Raw genomic sequence first — 19,915 nt, 5'->3', positions numbered from 1 at the left:
TCTACTGTAATCTGCAAATACTATGAATTATTTAGTAACTACTATGAATTATTCTGTATCTACTATAATTTCTTCAGTGTCTACTCTGAATTATTTGGTATATATTATAATTATCCAATAATTATAACGTCTATGAATTACTTAGTAACTACTATTAATTATTTAGTATCTAATGTTAAATATTTAAATATAACTATAAATAATTCTGTAACTACTCTTTATTATTTAGTATCTTTTGTTAATTATTTAAATGTAATTATACAGTTTTCAGTAACTACCGTCATTAATATGTAGGTTTTGTTGTTATGATCATGAGGCACTGAGCTTTTATTCAGACCCTCAGTGTTTAAGATATTTAAGGTGTCTAAGCATTTAAAGGCTTAAATGTTAAGGAAATCGTGTTTTCAGTGTTTGTCTGTTTCTTATCCCTGCCGTTGGCTGTCAGATAATAAAACGTGTTTTGTTTTTCCGCTGGTTCTTGTGTTGGACAGGGTTTTGTGGGCCACTTGTCAAGCTGTCCAAACCTGCCGACTACGCCATCCGTCATGACGCTTCCTTTTCTTCCTCCCAGAGATTGCTGCTCTTTGTGCTGAGCACTTGCCCAAGTGTGAATTCCTCAACTCGCCAGATACAAGCTGAAAGAAAATCTCCACCTCGCATATTATAGCTGACCTGATTTGTTCAAGGGTTTAGAATCTGATGATAACATAAAACAGGATGACAGGATTAACATCCAAATCCTAAACCTTAACACACAAACATTTAACGTCTGATCTCTGTTAGAGACTAGACACTCAGATAAACATCCTCATGTGTCTTATATCTGTCTTAACCACCTAAATGGCCAGGGTCCACCAGTGGGACCCAAGTTTATTACACACTTCTATAACCTAAGAACAGTTCGGCCAGTTTGCAGTGTAGTTACTGAATAGTAAATCTGGGATTTTAACAGGTTATATAAATAAAACTGATCACCAAAGCTCTAATTTTCAGTGGCCGTTATCACCAAGGTATCATTTAAGTAGGCATTTAGGCATTGCTCATATCGCATGGATTCTGCAATAAAGCACAAACAAAGCTTTTTGCCCAATGCTAACATGTAAGCATAGCCTTACCCTTCACTGTTTCTGAACTTAGCTGATCTCTGCTACTTCCTGACATTGGCAACTACTTTCCTAGCTAAAAGCTAACTGGGGTAAAGAGAAGAAAATTGAATATTGCGGGAAAAACAACAAGAAAATCAAAGTCTTCAACCACTGGCTCTAGGCATCAACTCCTAGTGATGTAGGAGGTAGAATTCTGCTTATTTAGGCCCAATCCCATTTCACCCCTCACCCCTACCACTTAGTCTTATCCTCTGTTTTGTGTGTCCACATCTAGGGGTGGGGTGTCCTGATTCTTGTTGAGATAGAGGGCTAGGGCAATGTGTTAGGGCTACATGGCCCCCCAAACGGAGGTTTTCAGAGGCACAATATGGCGAGATGGCTGCCCAAAGATGGTGACCAAAGAAACCCACAAATGTGAGAATTTACACTGTTAAAAATTACGATAACCTGTATTGTCTTAGTTTAAGATAACAAGCACAAAAAACTGTTTGTAGTATGCTAATGTCTCGGTAGCTAGCTAGCTAAATTTCCCGTTCCACCTTAAATGGAGCAGTGGTTACATTATGGCACCTCAGGTATCAGAACTGCTGCTCCATTAAAGGTGGAACGGGAAGATTCGAATGAAGCTGGTGAGTATCTGACTTCAGCTTCATATCACTGAAGAATTAGGGGGGGTGATAATAAATAACTGCCCCCCTCTTTGAAGGCGTATGATCCCTAAATGTAACTAAAGCCCAGCAGTGAGGAGCTGAACTTTCCCCTCCTCTGCTGTCCCTGCAGACGGGCAGGGTCGCCTACAGAGCGGCGCTAGTAGCTGTTAATGAAGTGATGCTCTTTTTATCTGAGGGTCCCATTTCAGAGGAAGATCTCAACCGCTGCCCTGTAGCTCAGTAACAAGGGGCAACACTCGAAAACAAGGGTCAGGGGTAAAAAGAAGAAATGGGACTGGGCTTTAGCCTTTAGCCACCATGTAGCTGCAATGTAACAGGCTAGTTAGTTTGCTGGTGGTGGTTATCCTCATTATAGCAATGTTTCTGGGACATAAAGTGTTTCTTGTGAAATCAGACATAAGAGATAGAAAAAGGTTTATTGCAGGGAAAACATTATCCAACATTAACTGGTCTTGTGAATAAGTAATTCCCTCCCTAAGTTACTCAATCAACTGATTAATCATGAATTATTTACAAATATCACACCCTTGATTACAGCCTAGTTGAAACTAAAGCAGGCTTTACGTTCAAGCAGCAGACCAAGCTAAGATCAAAAGAAAAACATGGAAGAGAAGAAAAAAAGGAAGTTATTGAAATATATCAGTCTTGAAAGGGATCTGAGCCTCCAGCAAACCACAGCACGAGTTATTATCTTCACATGGAGACTCTGCAACAGAGGAGAATCTCTCCAGAAGTGGCCAGCCTACTAAAATTCTTCCAAGAGCAGAGCCCCAAAAATCCCAGGCAGACATCTACAGAACAACAGGCTTCGCCTGCCTAAGATCAGGTCAGCGTTTATCATTCCACCGTTAGACACTACGTAAAAATGGTTTCCTTGGAAGAGCTGCAAGACGAAAACCTTGATGACCCCCAAGCCTTTTGGAATAATGTTCTGTGGACTGATGGGATGAAAGTGGAAAGTTTTGGAAGACAAGGGTCCTGTTACATCCGGCATTCCACAGCAAGAGCATCACACCAGCAGCAAAAACTGGTGGTGGTAGTGTGATGGTGCGGGGATGCTTGGCTGCTTCCTGCCCTGGGCATTATTTATGGAACCTTGAATTCTGCTCTCTACTAGAAAATTTTGCAGGAGTGCATTTGGTTACAGTTCTGTGATCTGAAGCTCAAGGGCAATTGGGTTATGCAGCAAAACTATAGCCCAAAGCACAAGAGCAAGTCCACATCTGAATGGCTCAAAAGAAGCAAAATTAAGGTTTTAGATTGGGGTAGTCGAAGGCTTGACTTGAATCTCATTGAGATGGACTTAAATGGGCAGTTCATGCTTGAAAACCCATTAATGTGGCAGAATTAAAGTAATTCAGCAAAGAAGAGTGGGTCATGATTCCCCCCACAGTGATGTGAAAGACTGATCTCCAGCAAGAAGTGCCTGGTGGAAGTTGTTGCTGTTTTACTTGGGTGGTACAGATGCTTCGAAACTTTTTTCCTTCAATAAATGAAAGGACTGTTTCATAACGTGTTTAATGTTTCCTTACATTCTCCTTGATCTGACATATGTGCAAAAATAAGGAAATCAAGAGGGGCCAAATACTTTTTTCACTGTAGATCAGCTTTCATCCACCATCTTTGTTGATGTGACAGGAATTTTTAAAACATGAATCTTCCTCCTTTCTCTGCAGATCTCTGTGAGGGAAGGACATAGTCCACACTGCCAAAGTCAGGCTGGCTAATTAGCCCAGTATCCCTATGATGAAAATAACTGCATCTCACTCAAAGAACTGACCACCACGGCTCCAAACATGTGGCTGGTTTGATTCCTTCTTACCGCAAAACTAGTCAACCCGCCCAGGCGTGTCTGCCGTCTGTCTGCTGGCTGTAAAAGCTTCCATTACTCGTTAGCCACATTACCATCAGAGCTGCAGTGCTATAGAAATAGACTATAGAAATAAGCTTCAGACACCAACGTGCCACTGACAGCTTCATGTCTGATCTCAGGAGCAGAGTCGTCCCACAGATCTTCAGCGCTGGACTCGGGACGCAGTGCAGAGCGACTCTTTACTTGCTAATGTATTCCCTTCATCCTGATTCACAGGGCCCATATATCCAGGCTTGAAACAGTTGGGGATGAAACGTTCTGCAGGCTCTTATATCTGAGTCGTACGTGATGGTGGGCATATATTACAAATAGCTTCTTGTGGCCTTGTTGAGAACAGGCTCTGTTGAAGCACTGCAGACGTCATGTCTGATGCCACGAGTGCTCTTCTCCTGGGATTCCAGGGAGTCTCCGGTTTGACTGATGGCTCTGTACTCGTGGCTCAGAATCCGTCTTCGTCTCCTGACAGCTGGGAAGAAGTAAGCTCGACGTGCCTGGTGTCTTCATGATCCACTTCAGCACATGGATCTGTACTTTTATTGATCACTGTGTTGCACAAGTGATCATTTGTAAGGTTCTGACAGGTTTCTGGTAGATGTTGGTCTCTGGTTTGTCCCCAGGATCTTTCCAGGTCTGATCCCGGAGCATCTGTTAATCTTCCTCATCCAGCTGGTATTATTTCGTATTATTTCATAATAATATTAAATTTAGGTTGATGTTCCTGAGCAAAAAATAGGAGAAACTCATCGCAAACGAAATGGCCGAGTGCAGCCAGAGGAACCCGAGGCTGCAGCACCAGAGGACAGGTTAAGGAATCCGAGGACACAAACCGAAGAAGTGGCTGAATATTGGGACTTTTTACGGCAACTCTAACACATTCTGGGTGATGAGCCCAGCTGTCAACCACTGGAACTTCATAATTACTCCTGTGATGCTGGCGAAGATGAGACTGAAGCTCCGGGAGCGACAGGCATTTGCTGGCCGTCACGACTGTTTATCTCAGATTTGGTGAGAAAATCTGATTCAGGCCACTTTCAGCTGCTACGTAAACATAGCCTAAGACTTGAATGTTCCAAACAATCCTCAATTTAATTTGTAAGGGAAAAAATATCGTCTTTGAACATTTCGTGGCTGTAGCTCAAAAACTGTGGCACAAGAAACATTTTATATTTTGAGCGTAGAATAATAATAAGAAGGTTATGAAGAACATTAATTCACAAGATTACAAAAACAAGATTTTTCTACCTTTTTAGTCGTTCTTATTTGTTTTAGGTCATTTAATCGGAAAAAAAAAGTCTTATTTTCTTAGCAGATAACTTGACTTGTTTCAAGCTTCATTTTTAGACAAATGATCTAAAAAATTACTTCAAAGAAATAAAAAGGACTAGAAATAGATTCATTCATAATATTCTTACATCAGTCTTATAATGAGAAATATCACATACATTGACTTAAGATGAATTTATTGCCAGGAAAACATTCTGGCATCTTTAGACTCGAATCTAAACCAGTTTCATGACTTGCAACTTGACTCGAACTCATTGATCTGAGACTTAGGACTCATCGTGACTTGAGCTTATGAGACTCATTTGATTTTTGCAGGCTTTCGTTCGAGTCTGAATACTCAGCACACCTTTCATATATCAGATTTCTGCTAATCTCTGACTTTCCCACCAGAATGTGATCACAGCCTCAGTCTGCGTGATGGTGCACTGGGAGAAAGTTCCTCTGAATAGCTAACACTGGCTGAGTCAGTGGGCAGCTCAGCATTCTTGTCCACAACCCAAAAATATATCTGCCATGTGCTTTATTAAGAGAAAATGGAAAACAAGCTGGGCACGGTGTCTAGTTTTGTGCAGCTTCTGTCTCGCAGGTAACAGATAAGATGTTGATTTCTAGCTAGAGGAGGACGAGAAGACGGCTAGTCTACCTAAGATATACTCGTCTACTTAAGATATGCTAGACTACTTAAGATATGCTAGCCGGCTTAAGATATACTCGCCTACTTAAGATATACTCGTCTACTTAAGATATGCTAGCCGGCTTAAGATATACTCGCCTACTTAAGATATACTCGTCTACTTAAGATATGCTAGCCGGCTTCAGATATACTCGCCTACTTAAGATATACTTGTCTACTTAAGATATGGTAGCTTACTTAAGATATACTCGCCTACTTAAGATATGCTAGCCTGCTTAAGATATACTCGCCTACTTAAGATATACTTGTCTACTTAAGATATGGTAGCTTACTTAAGATATACTCGCCTACTTAAGATATGCTAGCCTGCTTAAGATATACTCGCCTACTTAAGATATGCTAGCCTGTTTAAGATATACTCGCCTACTTAAGATATACTCGCCTACTTAAGATATGCTAGCCGGCTTAAGGTATACTTGCCTACTTAAGATATGCTAGCCTGCTTAAAATATACTCATCTACTTAAGATATACTCGTCTACTTAAGATATGCTAGACTACTTAAGATATACTCGTCTACTTAAGATATGGTAGCTTACTTAAGATATACTCGTCTACTTAAGATATGCTAGCCTGCTTAAGATATACTCGCCTACTTAAGATATGCTAGCCTGCTTAAGATATGCTAGCCTGCTTAAGATATACTCACCTACTTAAGATATGCTAGCCTGCTTAAGATATACTCGCCTACTTAAGATATGCTAGCCTGCTTAATATATACTCGTCTACTTAAGATATACTCGCCTACTTAATATATGCTAGCCTGCTTAAGATATACTCGCCTACTTAAGATATGCTAGCCTGCTTAAGATATACTCATCTACTTAAGATATACTCGCCTACTTAAGATATACTCGCCTACTTAAGATATGCTAGCCTGCTTAAGATATACTCGCCTACTTAAGATATGCTAGCCTGCTTAAGATATACTCGTCTACTTAAGATATGGTAGCTTACTTAAGATATACTCGTCTACTTAAGATATGCTAGCCTGCTTAAGATATACTCGCCTACTTAAGATATGCTAGCCTGCTTAAGATATGCTAGCCTGCTTAAGATATACTCACCTACTTAAGATATGCTAGCCTGCTTAAGATATACTCGCCTACTTAAGATATGCTAGCCTGCTTAATATATACTCGTCTACTTAAGATATACTCGCCTACTTAATATATGCTAGCCTGCTTAAGATATACTCGCCTACTTAAGATATGCTAGCCTGCTTAAGATATACTCATCTACTTAAGATATACTCGCCTACTTAAGATATACTCGCCTACTTAAGATATGCTAGCCTGCTTAAGATATACTCGCCTACTTAAGATATGCTAGCCTGCTTAAGATATACTCATCTACTTAAGATATACTCGCCTACTTAAGATATGCTAGCCTGCTTAAGATATACTCGTCTACTTAAGATATACTCGCCTACTTAAGATATGCTAGCCTGCTTAAGATATACTCATCTACTTAAGATATACTCGCCTACTTAAGATATGCTAGCCTGCTTAAGATATACTCGCCTACTTAAGATATGCTAGCCTGCTCAAGATATGGTAGCCTGCTTAAGATATACTCGTCTACTTAAGATATACTCGCCTACTTAAGATATGCTAGCCTGCTTAAGATATACTCGTCTACTTAAGATATACTCGCCTACTTAAGATATGCTAGCCTGCTTAAGATATACTCATCTACTTAAGATATACTCGCCTACTTAAGATATGCTAGCCTGCTTAAGATATACTCGTCTACTTAAGATATACTCGCCTACTTAAGATATGCTAGCCTGCTTAAGATATACTCATCTACTTAAGATATACTCGCCTACTTAATATATGCTAACCTGCTTAAGATATACTCGCCTACTTAAGATATGCTAGCCTGCTCAAGATATGGTAGCCTGCTTAAGATATACTCGTCTACTTAAGATATACTCGCCTACTTAAGATATGCTAGCCTGCTTAAGATATACTCGTCTACTTAAGATATACTCGCCTACTTAAGATATGCTAGCCTGCTTAAGATATACTCATCTACTTAAGATATACTCGCCTACTTAAGATATGCTAGCCTGCTTAAGATATACTCATCTACTTAAGATATACTCGCCTACTTAAGATATGGTAGCTTACTTAAGATATACTCGCCTACTTAAGATATACTCGCCTACTTAAGATATGCTAGCCTGCTTAAGATATACTCGTCTACTTAAGATATACTCGCCTACTTAAGATATGCTAGCCTGCTTAAGATATACTCATCTACTTAAGATATACTCGCCTACTTAAGATATGCTAGCCTGCTTAAGATATACTCGTCTACTTAAGATATACTCGCCTACTTAAGATATGCTAGCCTGTTTAAGATATACTCATCTACTTAAGATATACTCGCCTACTTAAGATATGCTAGCCTACTTAAGATATACTCATCTACTTAAGATATACTCGCCTACTTAAGATATGGTAGCTTACTTAAGATATACTCGCCTACTTAAGATATGCTAGCCTGCTTAAGATATACTCGTCTACTTAAGATATACTCGCCTACTTAAGATATGCTAGCCTGTTTAAGATATACTCATCTACTTAAGATATACTCGCCTACTTAAGATATGCTAGCCTACTTAAGATATGGTAGCCTGCTTAAGATATGCTAGCCTGCTTAAGATATACTCATCTACCTAAGATGAGCTAATCTGCCTAAAATAAGATAGTTTACCTAAGATTTGCTCTTCTACATAAAATATTAGTTTACCCCAATAAATGCTAATCTGCCTAAGACATGCTCGTCTTCCTAAGATGTGCTAGCCTACCAAAGATGTCCTAGTCTACCTAAAAATGACCATCTACCTAAGATACGCTAATGGAATATTGTTTCTGCGTAAGATAAGGACGAGATACGTTATCCTGTCTAAGGCAGAACTGATAGAGCTTGAAAAATCTTGTCTACCAATGACCGTGTTTCGTTTTAGGTGATTTTACTGAGTGAATTCTAATTTTCTCACTATTTTGGTAGACGACTTTGTTTCAAGTATATTTTTCAAAATGCTGTGATGTCAGTTCGTTGCGCAGCAGTGTTTGCTTCTCTACAGCCCCATGGATCTTTCCACTAGTAAACAACATTCGTATTTTAGAAGCTCTGGAAAAATAGGAGCAAAGTGCATCAGGTTTAGAATATCTCAGCTCATCTCGAGGGACGACGTTTTTCCCCATAGAGGAGTCTGCTTTGAGCCGGGGCTCCTAATGCGGGCCAGACGCCGATTACACGACTTCAGAGTTCGATAGCACGTCTGTGGGCGGGGCAAAGCTAGGTGAGTTGAAAGGATAAAGCCTGCAAAGTGTAATTTCTGGCTTCCACTTAGTGTAACTCCGTAGGTGTTCTTTTACAATGGCTTATTATAGCGTGCCAGATTTGTTCCTCCTACACGCCCAAGCGCTCGCTGGATCTGCCTGAGCTTAGAGGTGCTGAGAGTTGTGCTCTTACCTCTAAAACAGAGCCTGTGTACCCGCCGTGCCCCAGTTTAGCTCACCCTACCCTTCACCGCACGTCCTATTGTTGCCAGGTGTTTGGTGACAGGAACACAGAGAAAAACGCTGACAATAGAGCTGGGTGGAGAAAGGAGGGCAAACGCGGCAGAAGGAAAGGTAAAAAGAGAAAAAGAGAGAGAGAGAGGGAGGGAGCGAGCGAGAGGTAGGGAGAGAATGAGAGAGGAAGGCCTCTCCCTGGAGGGAGACGTTCCTGCAGGTTCCTGCACCCTCACTTGTTAAGGAATCAACCTTCAGGGCGTCGATGGAGGAATTAAAATAGCCGACCAGAAGAACAATTACAATTACGGCCCGGCGCTGGTGAGTCATCCGGATGAAAACGGCCATCGCAGCACCTCGGAGACGCGTCGAGAACGTCCGGGTGAGGCCCGGGTCTACCATAGGGCCTAAGGTCTCTGCGCTCAGCTTGCCTTTTTGCCTTGTTGTTAGTCTCTTGTTTAGGCTTTATAGCGAATGAAGAGCCTCACGATTGTATCCACATTACCACATTACATCAGCTACAACCACATTAATGGTATTTCACTTGACTCCCTAGTTAATTACACTGTGCTGTGCTGGGTTTGGTTATCACCCTCTCTGTGTGAGTGCATTTACTACTACCTTAAATACACTGCCACCTTAAATTTACCAAGCCCTTCAACACACCACCGCCTGACTTCTGCGGCATCATTTGTAATCATCCCACGTCTACGATGGAGCTTTTAGAGGTGGACGTCTGGTTCCTATCACCACCATTGTGAACAGTTCTGACTCAGTACGTTTCTCTAGAACGGAGCGTTTCACACCGAACCGCTCTGAACGACTCTGTTTACATCTCAACCACTTAATTATGCAGAAATATTGAAAAATTGATGGGATTCCGTTTTAAAGCTCGTGCACAGAAGTGAGGGTCCCTCTTTGGATAGCGCCCAGTACAGATGTCCAGGGCATTGTCAGTAGTGCTATTAGGATTAGGACCAGGTTTTTAATTCTCTTGTTTAGGCTTTATAGCGAATGCAGGGCCTCGCGATTGTCCTAAAATTACAGAAATGCATCTCTTAAACAGCACAGGGTAGCAGATATTAGGCCAACTGATTCTTCCCGAACATAGGACACAGTCGATTAAGTGCGACATTTAAGAAAACATTGGGAGGCATTTTTAGAGCAGCGTTTGCTAATCCTGCTCGTGGTGTTTTCCTGCTCCAGCATCCCTGACTCATCAGCCCGTTCTCAGGGGGGTGTAGAGCAGGAAAACAGAGCGCTGTACAGTGCAGGGCCAGAGGAACCGAGTAAGGCTGGGTTAGGAGAAGAGTTTGGGCTCATGCACAATGAAACACTGCCCCCTAGAGGACAGACAGGTGAGGGAGATTCTTTTAAGTGGCAGATTTTTCAACCAATAATTTTAATGATTTTAATCACAACTGTTCATATTGCGTGGTGAGGCTCACTCTGGGCAGCTCTACCTGTGTGTGACCCTGACTACGTAGTGAGTGCCAAGGAGGCCCTGCTGTGTCACAGACTGAAGGTCTGGAGAAGCAAACACACACGACCAAGATCCTGTTTCTAATTTATACTATTAAGGACGTCTTTAGCAGGAGAAACACATCAGCTGAAACCACATTAATGGTATTCGATTCGATTCCCTAGTTAATTACACTACGCTGTGTTGGTTCACTGTCCCTGTGTGTGAGTGTACCTTAAATACACTGCCGCCTTAAATTTACTGAGACCGTAAACACACTACCACAGCCAATTCAGTGCCACCTTAGATTTACTAATACCTTAAATACAATGCCACCTTAAACGCACTGCCACCCTAAATTTACCGAGATGCCACCTTAAATTCACTGCCACTGTAAGTTTACAGATACATTAAATCCAATACACTTTAAATTCAGTGTTACCTTGAATACAGTTCCACTTTAAATTAAGTGTGTGAGTCTGTGTGTACTGCGTATGAGTGTCTGTGTGAGAGATGTCTGCTGTGACATCACAATGGCAGTTAACCTTTCGTTTCCTATGGGAAAAGAGACACTTAGAAAAGCACAAGTACACTTGGGTATATGATCCTGCAAAGTTTCATGGCTCTGGATGAGAAACATTTTATTTTTTGAGCATACAATAATGATGAAAAGGAGAAGATTATGAAGAACTGTATGCTGCTTTTTCTCTCTTGATCAATGAAAAAAGGGAAACGAGGGTAATGTTGATCAGTGTGATACGATGTAGTAGAGGTACAACAGAGCTCAGAATAGTCAGAATTGCGTGTGACCGTAAGATAGATCAGGCAAGGTGAGCTAAAGGGTTTGATTATTTGCTTCATATTTAATGACTTTTCCTAATTTAATGGGGAAAACAGGGTAAAAACAAGGATCATGATGATATGTTTTGAATGCCCTGAACACATTCTGTACAGATCATAAACATTCGATGGGCTCAGTTTGACTCCAGGCTGATTTATCTGCATAGAACATTAAAAAAATATCAACATTTTACACATTTATCCTGATTATTTTGTCTATAACTTAATCTAACATAATAACCACACCTGTAACACACCTAAACTAACATAACCGCACCTGTAACACACCTAACCTAACATAACCGCACCTGTAACACACCTAACCTAACATAACCGCACCTGTAACACACCTAACTTATCCACACCTGTAACACTCCTAACCTTACATAACCGCACCTGTAACACACCTAATCTAACATAACCACACCTGTAACACGCCTAACCTAACTTATCCACACCTGTAACACACCTAACTTAACATATCCACACCTGTAACACACCTAACCTAACATAACCACACCTGTAACACACCTAACCTAACATAACCACACCTGTAACACACCTAACTTATCCACACCTGTAACACACCTAACTTAACATATCCACACCTGTAACACACCTAACTTAACATATCCACACCTGTAACACACCTAACTTATCCACACCTGTAACACACCTAACTTAACATATCCACACCTGTAACACACCTAACTTAACATATCCACACCTGTAACACACCTAACCTAACATAACCACACCTGTAAGACACCTAACCTAACATAACCACACCTGTAACACTCCTAGCCTGACATAACCACACCTGTAACACTCCTAACCTAACATAACCGCACCTGTAACACACCTAACCTAACATAACCACACCTATAACACTCCTAACCTTACATAACCGCACCTGTAACACACCTAATCTAACATAACCACACCTGTAACACGCCTAACCTAACATAACCACACCTGTAACACACCTAACCTAACATAACCACACCTATAACACACCTAACCTAACATAACCGCACCTGTAACACACCTATCCTAACTCATCCACACCTGTAACACACCTAACCTAACATAACCTAACATAATTCTTTTCTATTCTATTCTGTATAAACAGTTATATTAGTTCAGGTTGTTTATATTGTTTTGTACCTCTCAGTCAAGCATTGTGAACACTGCTATTCTGATTTCATATATTCTGTTCTATTCTATTCTATCCCGTTCTATTCTATTCTACTCTACTCTATACACAGTTATTTTACTCCTTCAGATCTGATTATTGTGTTGCTCTCAGTGACTCACTGTAAACACCTATTCTATTCTACTCTATTCTATTGTGTTCTATTCTACTCTACTCTATTCTATTGTGTTCTATTCTATTCTACTCCGTTCTATTCTATGCTACTCTACTCTACTCTACTCTACTCGGACGCAGTTATTTCACTCCTTCAGATCTGATTGTTTTGCTCCTCTCAGTGAGTCACTGTGCGCTCCGTTCCAGCGCAGCACGCCTCGTTGATCTGCGCTGCTCCTGCGCACTCTCCTGCGCAGTGCTGACTCCCACTAACGCGCAGCGGTCAGGTCTGTGCTCGGCTCGCGCTCCGACTGTCCGGCTAATAAACAGCAGAATCGGCCGAAGATGAGCAGAAACCCGTCCGGCGGCCGAGCGGACAGCGCGGCTCTGTGCTGAGACTCGGGCGGGATTCGGGCGGGACTCGGGCTGCTTCTCTCAGGTGAGCCGCTGACCTGCTTCTGGTGTCGGTTAGCTGGGCTGCTAGCCGCGGGCAGGCTAACTAACCCAGCGGCACGACGCCGCGCCGCTCCGGCTCTCCGGCGGTAAACACGGCGCTGGTTCTCGGCTTCTGGCGCTGAAGAGGCGCCCCCCCCCCCGCGGCGTCCGGGCGAGACGCCCGCGTTTGGCTCGGGGTGTGTCGGAAGGCCGCAGCTGGGCTGGCGTTAGCATTAGCAGCTAAGCTAAGGCCTCGGCTTAACCTCACACAGCGGTGTTTGTGCGACGAAACGCTTCTTGCTGGAATTGTTCCGCTCCACCTTAAATGGCGCTGCGGTCGCGGCGGTTTCAGGCGCCAGAATGTAACTGCTGCACTGTTTAAGGTGGAACGGAACAGTTCCAACGAGAAACCGAGTCGTTGTGTGTGTTAGCTTAGCCTCCGGTGTTTGTGTAAAGACAGCCGACGGTGAAGTGTTAAAAACGCGATATACTCCGCCGCTGACTCGCTTAATCGCCTCTAAAGCGCCCGAGGCGCCGTTCCTCGCTAAAATGTTAGGCTCTCGTGTCGTGTGTGGCTGCGGCGCGTCTGTTGTGTTTGGGAGGCTTTGTTTGACCGTTTTGCCATTTTGTGGTCTTCTCTGCCACCAGCTGTCACCTGGTCTCAGCCTCGCTCCTGCCAGCCCGCAGGACTGTACCGAGAAGATGAACACCTGAGGCAGGTGTGAAGGAGAACTCCTCCGAATTTTAGACGTCCTGCGTAATTACCTGGTTGAGATGTAAACAGAGCGGTTTGGTGTGAAGTGAAGAAACCTGGAGTCCCAAACGTTCACAGTGGTGGTGATAGGAACCAGACGTCCCCCTTTAAAAGCCCCCCGGCATATCCTTTCGCCTTAGGTCGTCTTAGATCTTCTTATTGTAATCCATTCATGGTGGAGCGGGAACATGCAGGCTGTTATAAGGCGAAATAACCCCCCCCACAGAAAACCTATTGTTTCAGACTTGCCCCTGTTCTGCCCTCATCAACACTCCCTGTAAAGCTCAGAGGACTCGTGCAGGTTCTCTGGTGGTAAGTAAAATGTCTATATTTGTGGTGTTGTCATGGCGACGCCTGGTTCCCATCACCACCACGTTAAAGACGTCTGAACCATTTCACACCGAACCCCCTCTGAATCTCTCCGACTACGTCTCGTGCACTGAATTAGGCAGAAATTTGGCTAAATGGGTGGAATTCCCCTTTAACCACAGTGCACATCATGTGTTAGGTTAGGTTCGTTAACCGGCCCAGATTGGCTTGGCTTTCGCCTTTTTTAGGTCAAAATGTTAGAGGAGGACAACATGAGGCTGTTGTGTAACGTCGAGCAGAGACAATGAACAAAGACACAAGCAGCTCCTGTTTACGCGTGACTTTAGAGGAACTGGGCTAAAGGAGTCGCCTGTCTCGGAGCCTCCCTGTGTGGCCTGTTTACGCCGAGTTCACAGATTCGGAAACGTTGCATTTCTTTAATATCCGCTAACGCGGTGAGGTGCGCTGCAACGGTACAGGTTGCCACATGGTGGTACGTGTCATTGCCTCTAATGAAAACAAAGTGCCTGAGTTCGTGCCGGGCAGCGTATAATCTGTACCTGTGTTTATGCAGCACCGCAATACTGCTCTCTCAGCTTTAGCAGTGTTGATTAAAACTAAGCCTTCTGTCTCTTGTAGCGTTCTGTGGTGTAAAACTGCAGGGCCTTTAGTTTTTAAAGCTACACTATGTAAGAATTTTTTTGTTAAACCTGCAAAAAAAAAAGCCTTATTACATGGAAAAAAGGCTAAAATGTAAACGGCGTGTGGCCTTAAATATTCATTTCGAAGACAGACGCATCGAATCGAGTTTTTCGGACCACTTTGTGTGTTTGTAAGTATTAACGTCACACACGGGGCTCCAAAAGAAGGTCCGGCTGGATGTTCTCAGAATCTGCATTACACTGATGAATACATCATTCATAGTAGATCAATAATATCGATCAGTAGTATCAGTAGCGTCAGTGGTAGATCATTCATCTTCACCGAGTTTTGACCGAGTTCTCTTTGAATTTTCCTCCCCTGTGGGGAAGGAGACCGAAACACGATCCACGTTACAGCTTTCTTCCACGTTTGGTGCAGTTACACGTTTCCACCAGAGAGGTCTCCAAATCCCTAAAACTTGCACAGTGTAATTTTACACAGAGAGGCCAGGGCAGTGTTAGGAATCTTGCCCAAGGACTCTTATTGGTGTAGTGTAGGGTGATTACCCAGGTGGGGGATTGAACCCCAGTCTACAGTGTAGAAGGCTGAGGTGTTACCCACTACACTAACCAACCGTTGTTCCGTCTCTTTCACTAATGCTGTATAATGTTGGTGTGAGAAGAAAAAGGAACAGAACAGTCTAATCCAAACGAGCTACGCCAGACGTTTAAGCGTGGTGGACCAACACCACCAAACCTTTATTAAAATGAAGTGTTGCCAGATGCCGTAACACCGTTATATTTGGTAAATGATGTTTGAAGGCTGTGATATTTCACCCATGTTTCTGCTGCTCTTACAGAATGGCTAGCTGTGGTGAGGTCGATCACTCTGTGGACGCGCTGGCTTCGGGTAAGAAGGTGGGTGGGGACTCTGTGACGGGCAGCAGTGGGAGCCCCTCCCCTTCCTCCCCTGCTCTTCCTGTCCTGGAGTGCGCCATCTGCCTGCAGAGCTGCGTCCACCCGGTGCGCCTGCCCTGCCGCCACGTCTTCTGCTTCCTGTGCGTGAAAGGTGCATCCTGGCACAGCAAGCGTTGCGCCCTCTGCAGGCAGGAGGTGCCCGAGGACTTCCTGGAGCGGCCCACGCTGCTGTCGCCCGAGGAGCTGAAGGCCTCTGCCTCGGGCAGCCGCGGCACGGGGGCCGGTGACCACGCGTGGTACTACGAGGGGCGCAACGGCTGGTGGCAGTACGATGAACGCACCAGCCGCGAGCTGGAAGACGCCTACAACAAGGGCAAGAAGAGCGCCGAGATGCTCATCGCCGGTTTCTTGTATGTGGCCGACTTGGAGAACATGGTGCAGTACCGGAGGAACGAGCACGGCCGCCGTAGGAGGATGAAGAGAGACGTGGTGGACATCCCTAAGAAAGGGGTGGCTGGACTGAGACTGGATCCTGAGCCCGGACCTGCTCCTGGACCTGGAGCGGCAAGTGGATCTGGATCTGGAACTGGAGCACCAGCAGGGTCACCGAACGCTGGCGTGCCAGCAAGTGGGGATTCGGTGGGCAGTATGGACGGAGGTGTCCCAGAGAGGGAAAGTTCAGCAGATGGAGCGGATACGGTGGCCAGTGGGGGGCGTCCTCAGGTGGGATTCGCTCCCCCTCCTGTTCGGCCACCCACCATACTAGGGGGTCACCCGAGCAGCCCTGCCGCCTCCGGGCCCCTGTCGCTCGTTCAGGCGTTCGCTCAGTTCAATATAGGCCACGCCGGGCCTGAGGAGGAGGACGAGGACGACGATGAAGACGATTCGGCCGCTCCTGATGCTTCGGGATATGAATCAGAGTCGGGCACCAGTGAGGATGATGACGATGGCGTCGAACGCGGCGGTGAGGAAGGTGTTGGGGAGCGGGCAGAAGGGGCTCAGGGCAGGCACAGACTGCAGCAGCTGGACAGACTGCCCCCGGGTGGTGGAGCCAGTGGTCACGGCAGCGTTCGCTCACGCAGCCCTGATGGTCAGTGTACGGTGACGGAAGTGTGACCCACTACACCCAACCCACCCACCCCCCACCCGCCGCTGTACTGTTGCCATGGAAACGCGCTCTCTGCCCGATCGCCTAGAACTGCTAACGAAACCTCTGAAAAGCAAAAAATGTAAACAAATTAATCACATTTAAGAAGTTTGGATTCGCGGTGACGCAGCCTAGAACGGGGTGAAGATGGGAACTGGGGGTAGTTTCGATGTGGAGAGGGGGCGTTTGAGTAATGCAGACTTTGTGGGGGTCTCTTTATACATTGAAAGCAACTGATTAGAAGCCTGTGAATGTTTCACAAAGCAGTTATCCAGATAACCTAAAGAGGAATTCTGTCAATTTTTTATTTTTTTTTTCCTTTTATGCATTGAGATGTAAACAAAGTCATTCAGGGTGGTTTGATGTAATCATGATGATGGAAAATAATGGAAAAGTTTTTTGGAGACTTCTGCTGTAGTACTCCCTGCATTAACTTCTCCACTGTGAACCGACTGTAAAAAAAAAAAAAAAAAACATTTTAGACCAAACTCAGAACGATGTCTCAGACGTCGGGCAGCGTGTTTTGTATGTCTGTATGACTTTCTGTGAGGGAGCTTTTAGATGCGTTACACGCCTTTGGCAGCAATTGTCGGGGTCCAAGCACAACACTATTTCTGGAACTCGTAGAACCCAATGAAGGGCAAAGGGGCCTCTATTAAAAGCCTGAAAAGATGCCACCCAGATTTCGTATATGCTGAGGTTTGGGTGTGGTGAGCATTAACAAGTCATGAAATCAAATGATTTTTTTTTTTTGTAACATATGCACAGATGTTGAACTCAATGAACTAAAGAATTCCAAGAAATAACACCTGTATTATCACTACAGTGCTCTCCTAAGAACGATCCCACCAGACCCACTGCAGGGTTCTTCATTTCTGAGCTTGTGATCTTCCAAAATCATCTCAAAAATGTTGTTAAACAATATCTGTCATCAGGCAGTGAATTCATAACCTCTTTAAGTAGTCATTTCCTGTGAGGGAGCTTTTAGAGGCGTTAAACGTCTGGATCTTCAGACGTCTGGTTCCTGTCGTCACCTCTGCGACTTACTTAGGTTTCTCTAGAACTTAGCATTTCACGTCAAACCACTCGGAACGACTTTGCTTACATCTCCACTGTTTAATTAACTCGGATATTTTTGAAAAATTGGTAGAATTCCCTTAAAGTCAGTCCTGCCCAACAAAAGGAGAGGTACGCTCAACAAAACGGTGCCCAAATTGTTCTCAGCTTGGACTCAGGAAACAGCTTTGTTGCAGAACTTTTATTTTACGTGGAGGTTCTTTAAACTGTGGTTCTTCAGCTCATTTTCAGAAATGGTTCTCTGAAGAATCAAGGATCTTTTAAAGCACTGGTTTCAAACTGGGGACCTCCAGAACGTTCTAGCCATATTGTGAGCAAAAATGTGGATCGTCTGGGTTTCCCTGAGGTTCGGGTTGAGAACCACTGCTTTAAGGAGCCCACAAAGGTTCATGGCTCCAAAGAACCCCTTTAGGCACACTGTTGTTGAGTGTAAGTCAGTGTTCCTATTAGCCTCACTTTGGGCTCTACTGAGAAATCCCGCTTTGTGGAATGCCCCCACCAGGTCTCCTAGGAATTTGCATTACTCACGCCCACCCTTTGGTTTTTCCTTCTTTCTTTCTTTTTCCTTTCTCGGTCATTCTCCTCGTTTCTCTAACAGGGCTGCGCTCCATAGTTCTGCCATCCGTAGGAGCCCTTCAGCCAGCTGACGGTTTCTGCTCATAGTGTTTTCACGACGTCTCGACTCGTGAGCGTGTGTTCGAGCGAGTACGCGAGTGCTTTTCTTCTTTGGCCTGGTCGATCTGCGTCTCCTCTCGGCGCCTGAGCCTGTTTCATGACTTTTACATGTGTTGCTGTGAGTGAGGCTTTTTCGAAGGAAGTGACCCCAGGCTGAAGTGCTGTGAACTCTGGGAAGTGGAGTTTTATTTGAGATTTTACTTGTAGATGTAGTTTTCTGTTTTTGCTGTCCAGTTTTGAAGTTTTCGAATTTTAAACCAGTTATTTTTGGGTCAAGATCTCATGTCCATTTGTTGAGATTCTTTGTCGTTGGCAGAACAACAAGAAAAAGAAATAATAACTATATAACTTCTTTTTGGTGTACTTTGTTTTATTGTTGTTTTTTTTTTGTTACTAAGTTTATCAGATTAATAAAGTGTTGTCTATTATTTGTCTCAAGTGAAATGGTCTTGTTTTCCATACGTGCTTAAAAAAAAAAAAACAGGCTGCATTTTGAATGAAATGCCACTGCACTTCAAGGTGAGCGCGAGCGGTGAAGTCGAATTTTCTGATTTGTTTGTGTTTCTTTCTTGAATAGTTTTCGAATGGCAGGCAAAAGGGCTTAATATGTGTGAATTACCATTGTTTGGAACCAAGACTACCGGTCTCCTAACCTCTATTAGCTCTTACCATTTGCAAACTACATCACAAATGGCAATTATCGGGGTCCAAGCACCATTCCAGTAGAATCCAGGGATGGGCAAAGTGATTTCTATTTAAAATATATCTTAATTTTTAAATGATGTTGGTCGGATTTTGCACATATTGAGATGTTGATGTTGGAAACGTTAGCAATTAAAAAAAAAAAAAAGTCACTTGGACAACATAAGCACAGTTGTTGAACTCTGTGAACTAAGTAATTCCAAGAAACTGCCAAGAGTGCATCAGAATTTTAGATTAAAAGCACGTTTTCCTAAGATCAATCCCACTGCCCCTGTACTTGATCTTTTTCACTGCTCATGAGTTTTCATGTTTTTCACATCACTTAAAAATGTGTGATGCCATAGAAGAACCACTTTTGGTCTCCTAAAGAACCAGTGGATGTTTTTTAAGAGCAGGGCTCCTCATACAGCCCATGTTTTCCATGCATTTCTATCGTCGCTGTCCAAAGAAAAATCTCCAAAAAACTTTACAGGACATTTAATTTTAAGT

The 19,915-nt window shown here is 43.6% G+C and overlaps 1 protein-coding gene across 2 annotated transcripts; it reads left to right on the top strand.

The window, feature by feature from the left end:
- Positions 1-12,994: 12,994 nt before the first annotated feature.
- Positions 12,995-19,152, top strand: rnf146 (ring finger protein 146). Of its 2 annotated transcripts, none has more exons than XM_017718626.2 (2): positions 12,995-13,207; positions 15,768-19,152. In XM_017718626.2, exon 2 carries the CDS (start codon positions 15,769-15,771, stop codon positions 16,939-16,941), a length of 1,173 nt encoding a protein of 390 aa, XP_017574115.1. In that variant the 5' UTR covers positions 12,995-13,207; position 15,768; the 3' UTR covers positions 16,942-19,152. The 2 variants fall into 2 exon arrangements, with proteins under 2 accessions (XP_017574115.1, XP_017574117.1); XM_017718628.2 differs by lacking the exon at positions 12,995-13,207 and adding an exon at positions 13,306-13,922.
- The last annotated feature ends 763 nt before the right edge of the window (positions 19,153-19,915 follow it).

Source organism: Pygocentrus nattereri, chromosome 9, assembly GCF_015220715.1.
Source record: "Pygocentrus nattereri isolate fPygNat1 chromosome 9, fPygNat1.pri, whole genome shotgun sequence".
NCBI lineage: Eukaryota > Metazoa > Chordata > Actinopteri > Characiformes > Serrasalmidae > Pygocentrus > Pygocentrus nattereri.
The sequence above is the reverse complement of the archived record's forward strand: the minus strand, read 5'-3'. Positions and strand labels throughout refer to the sequence as shown.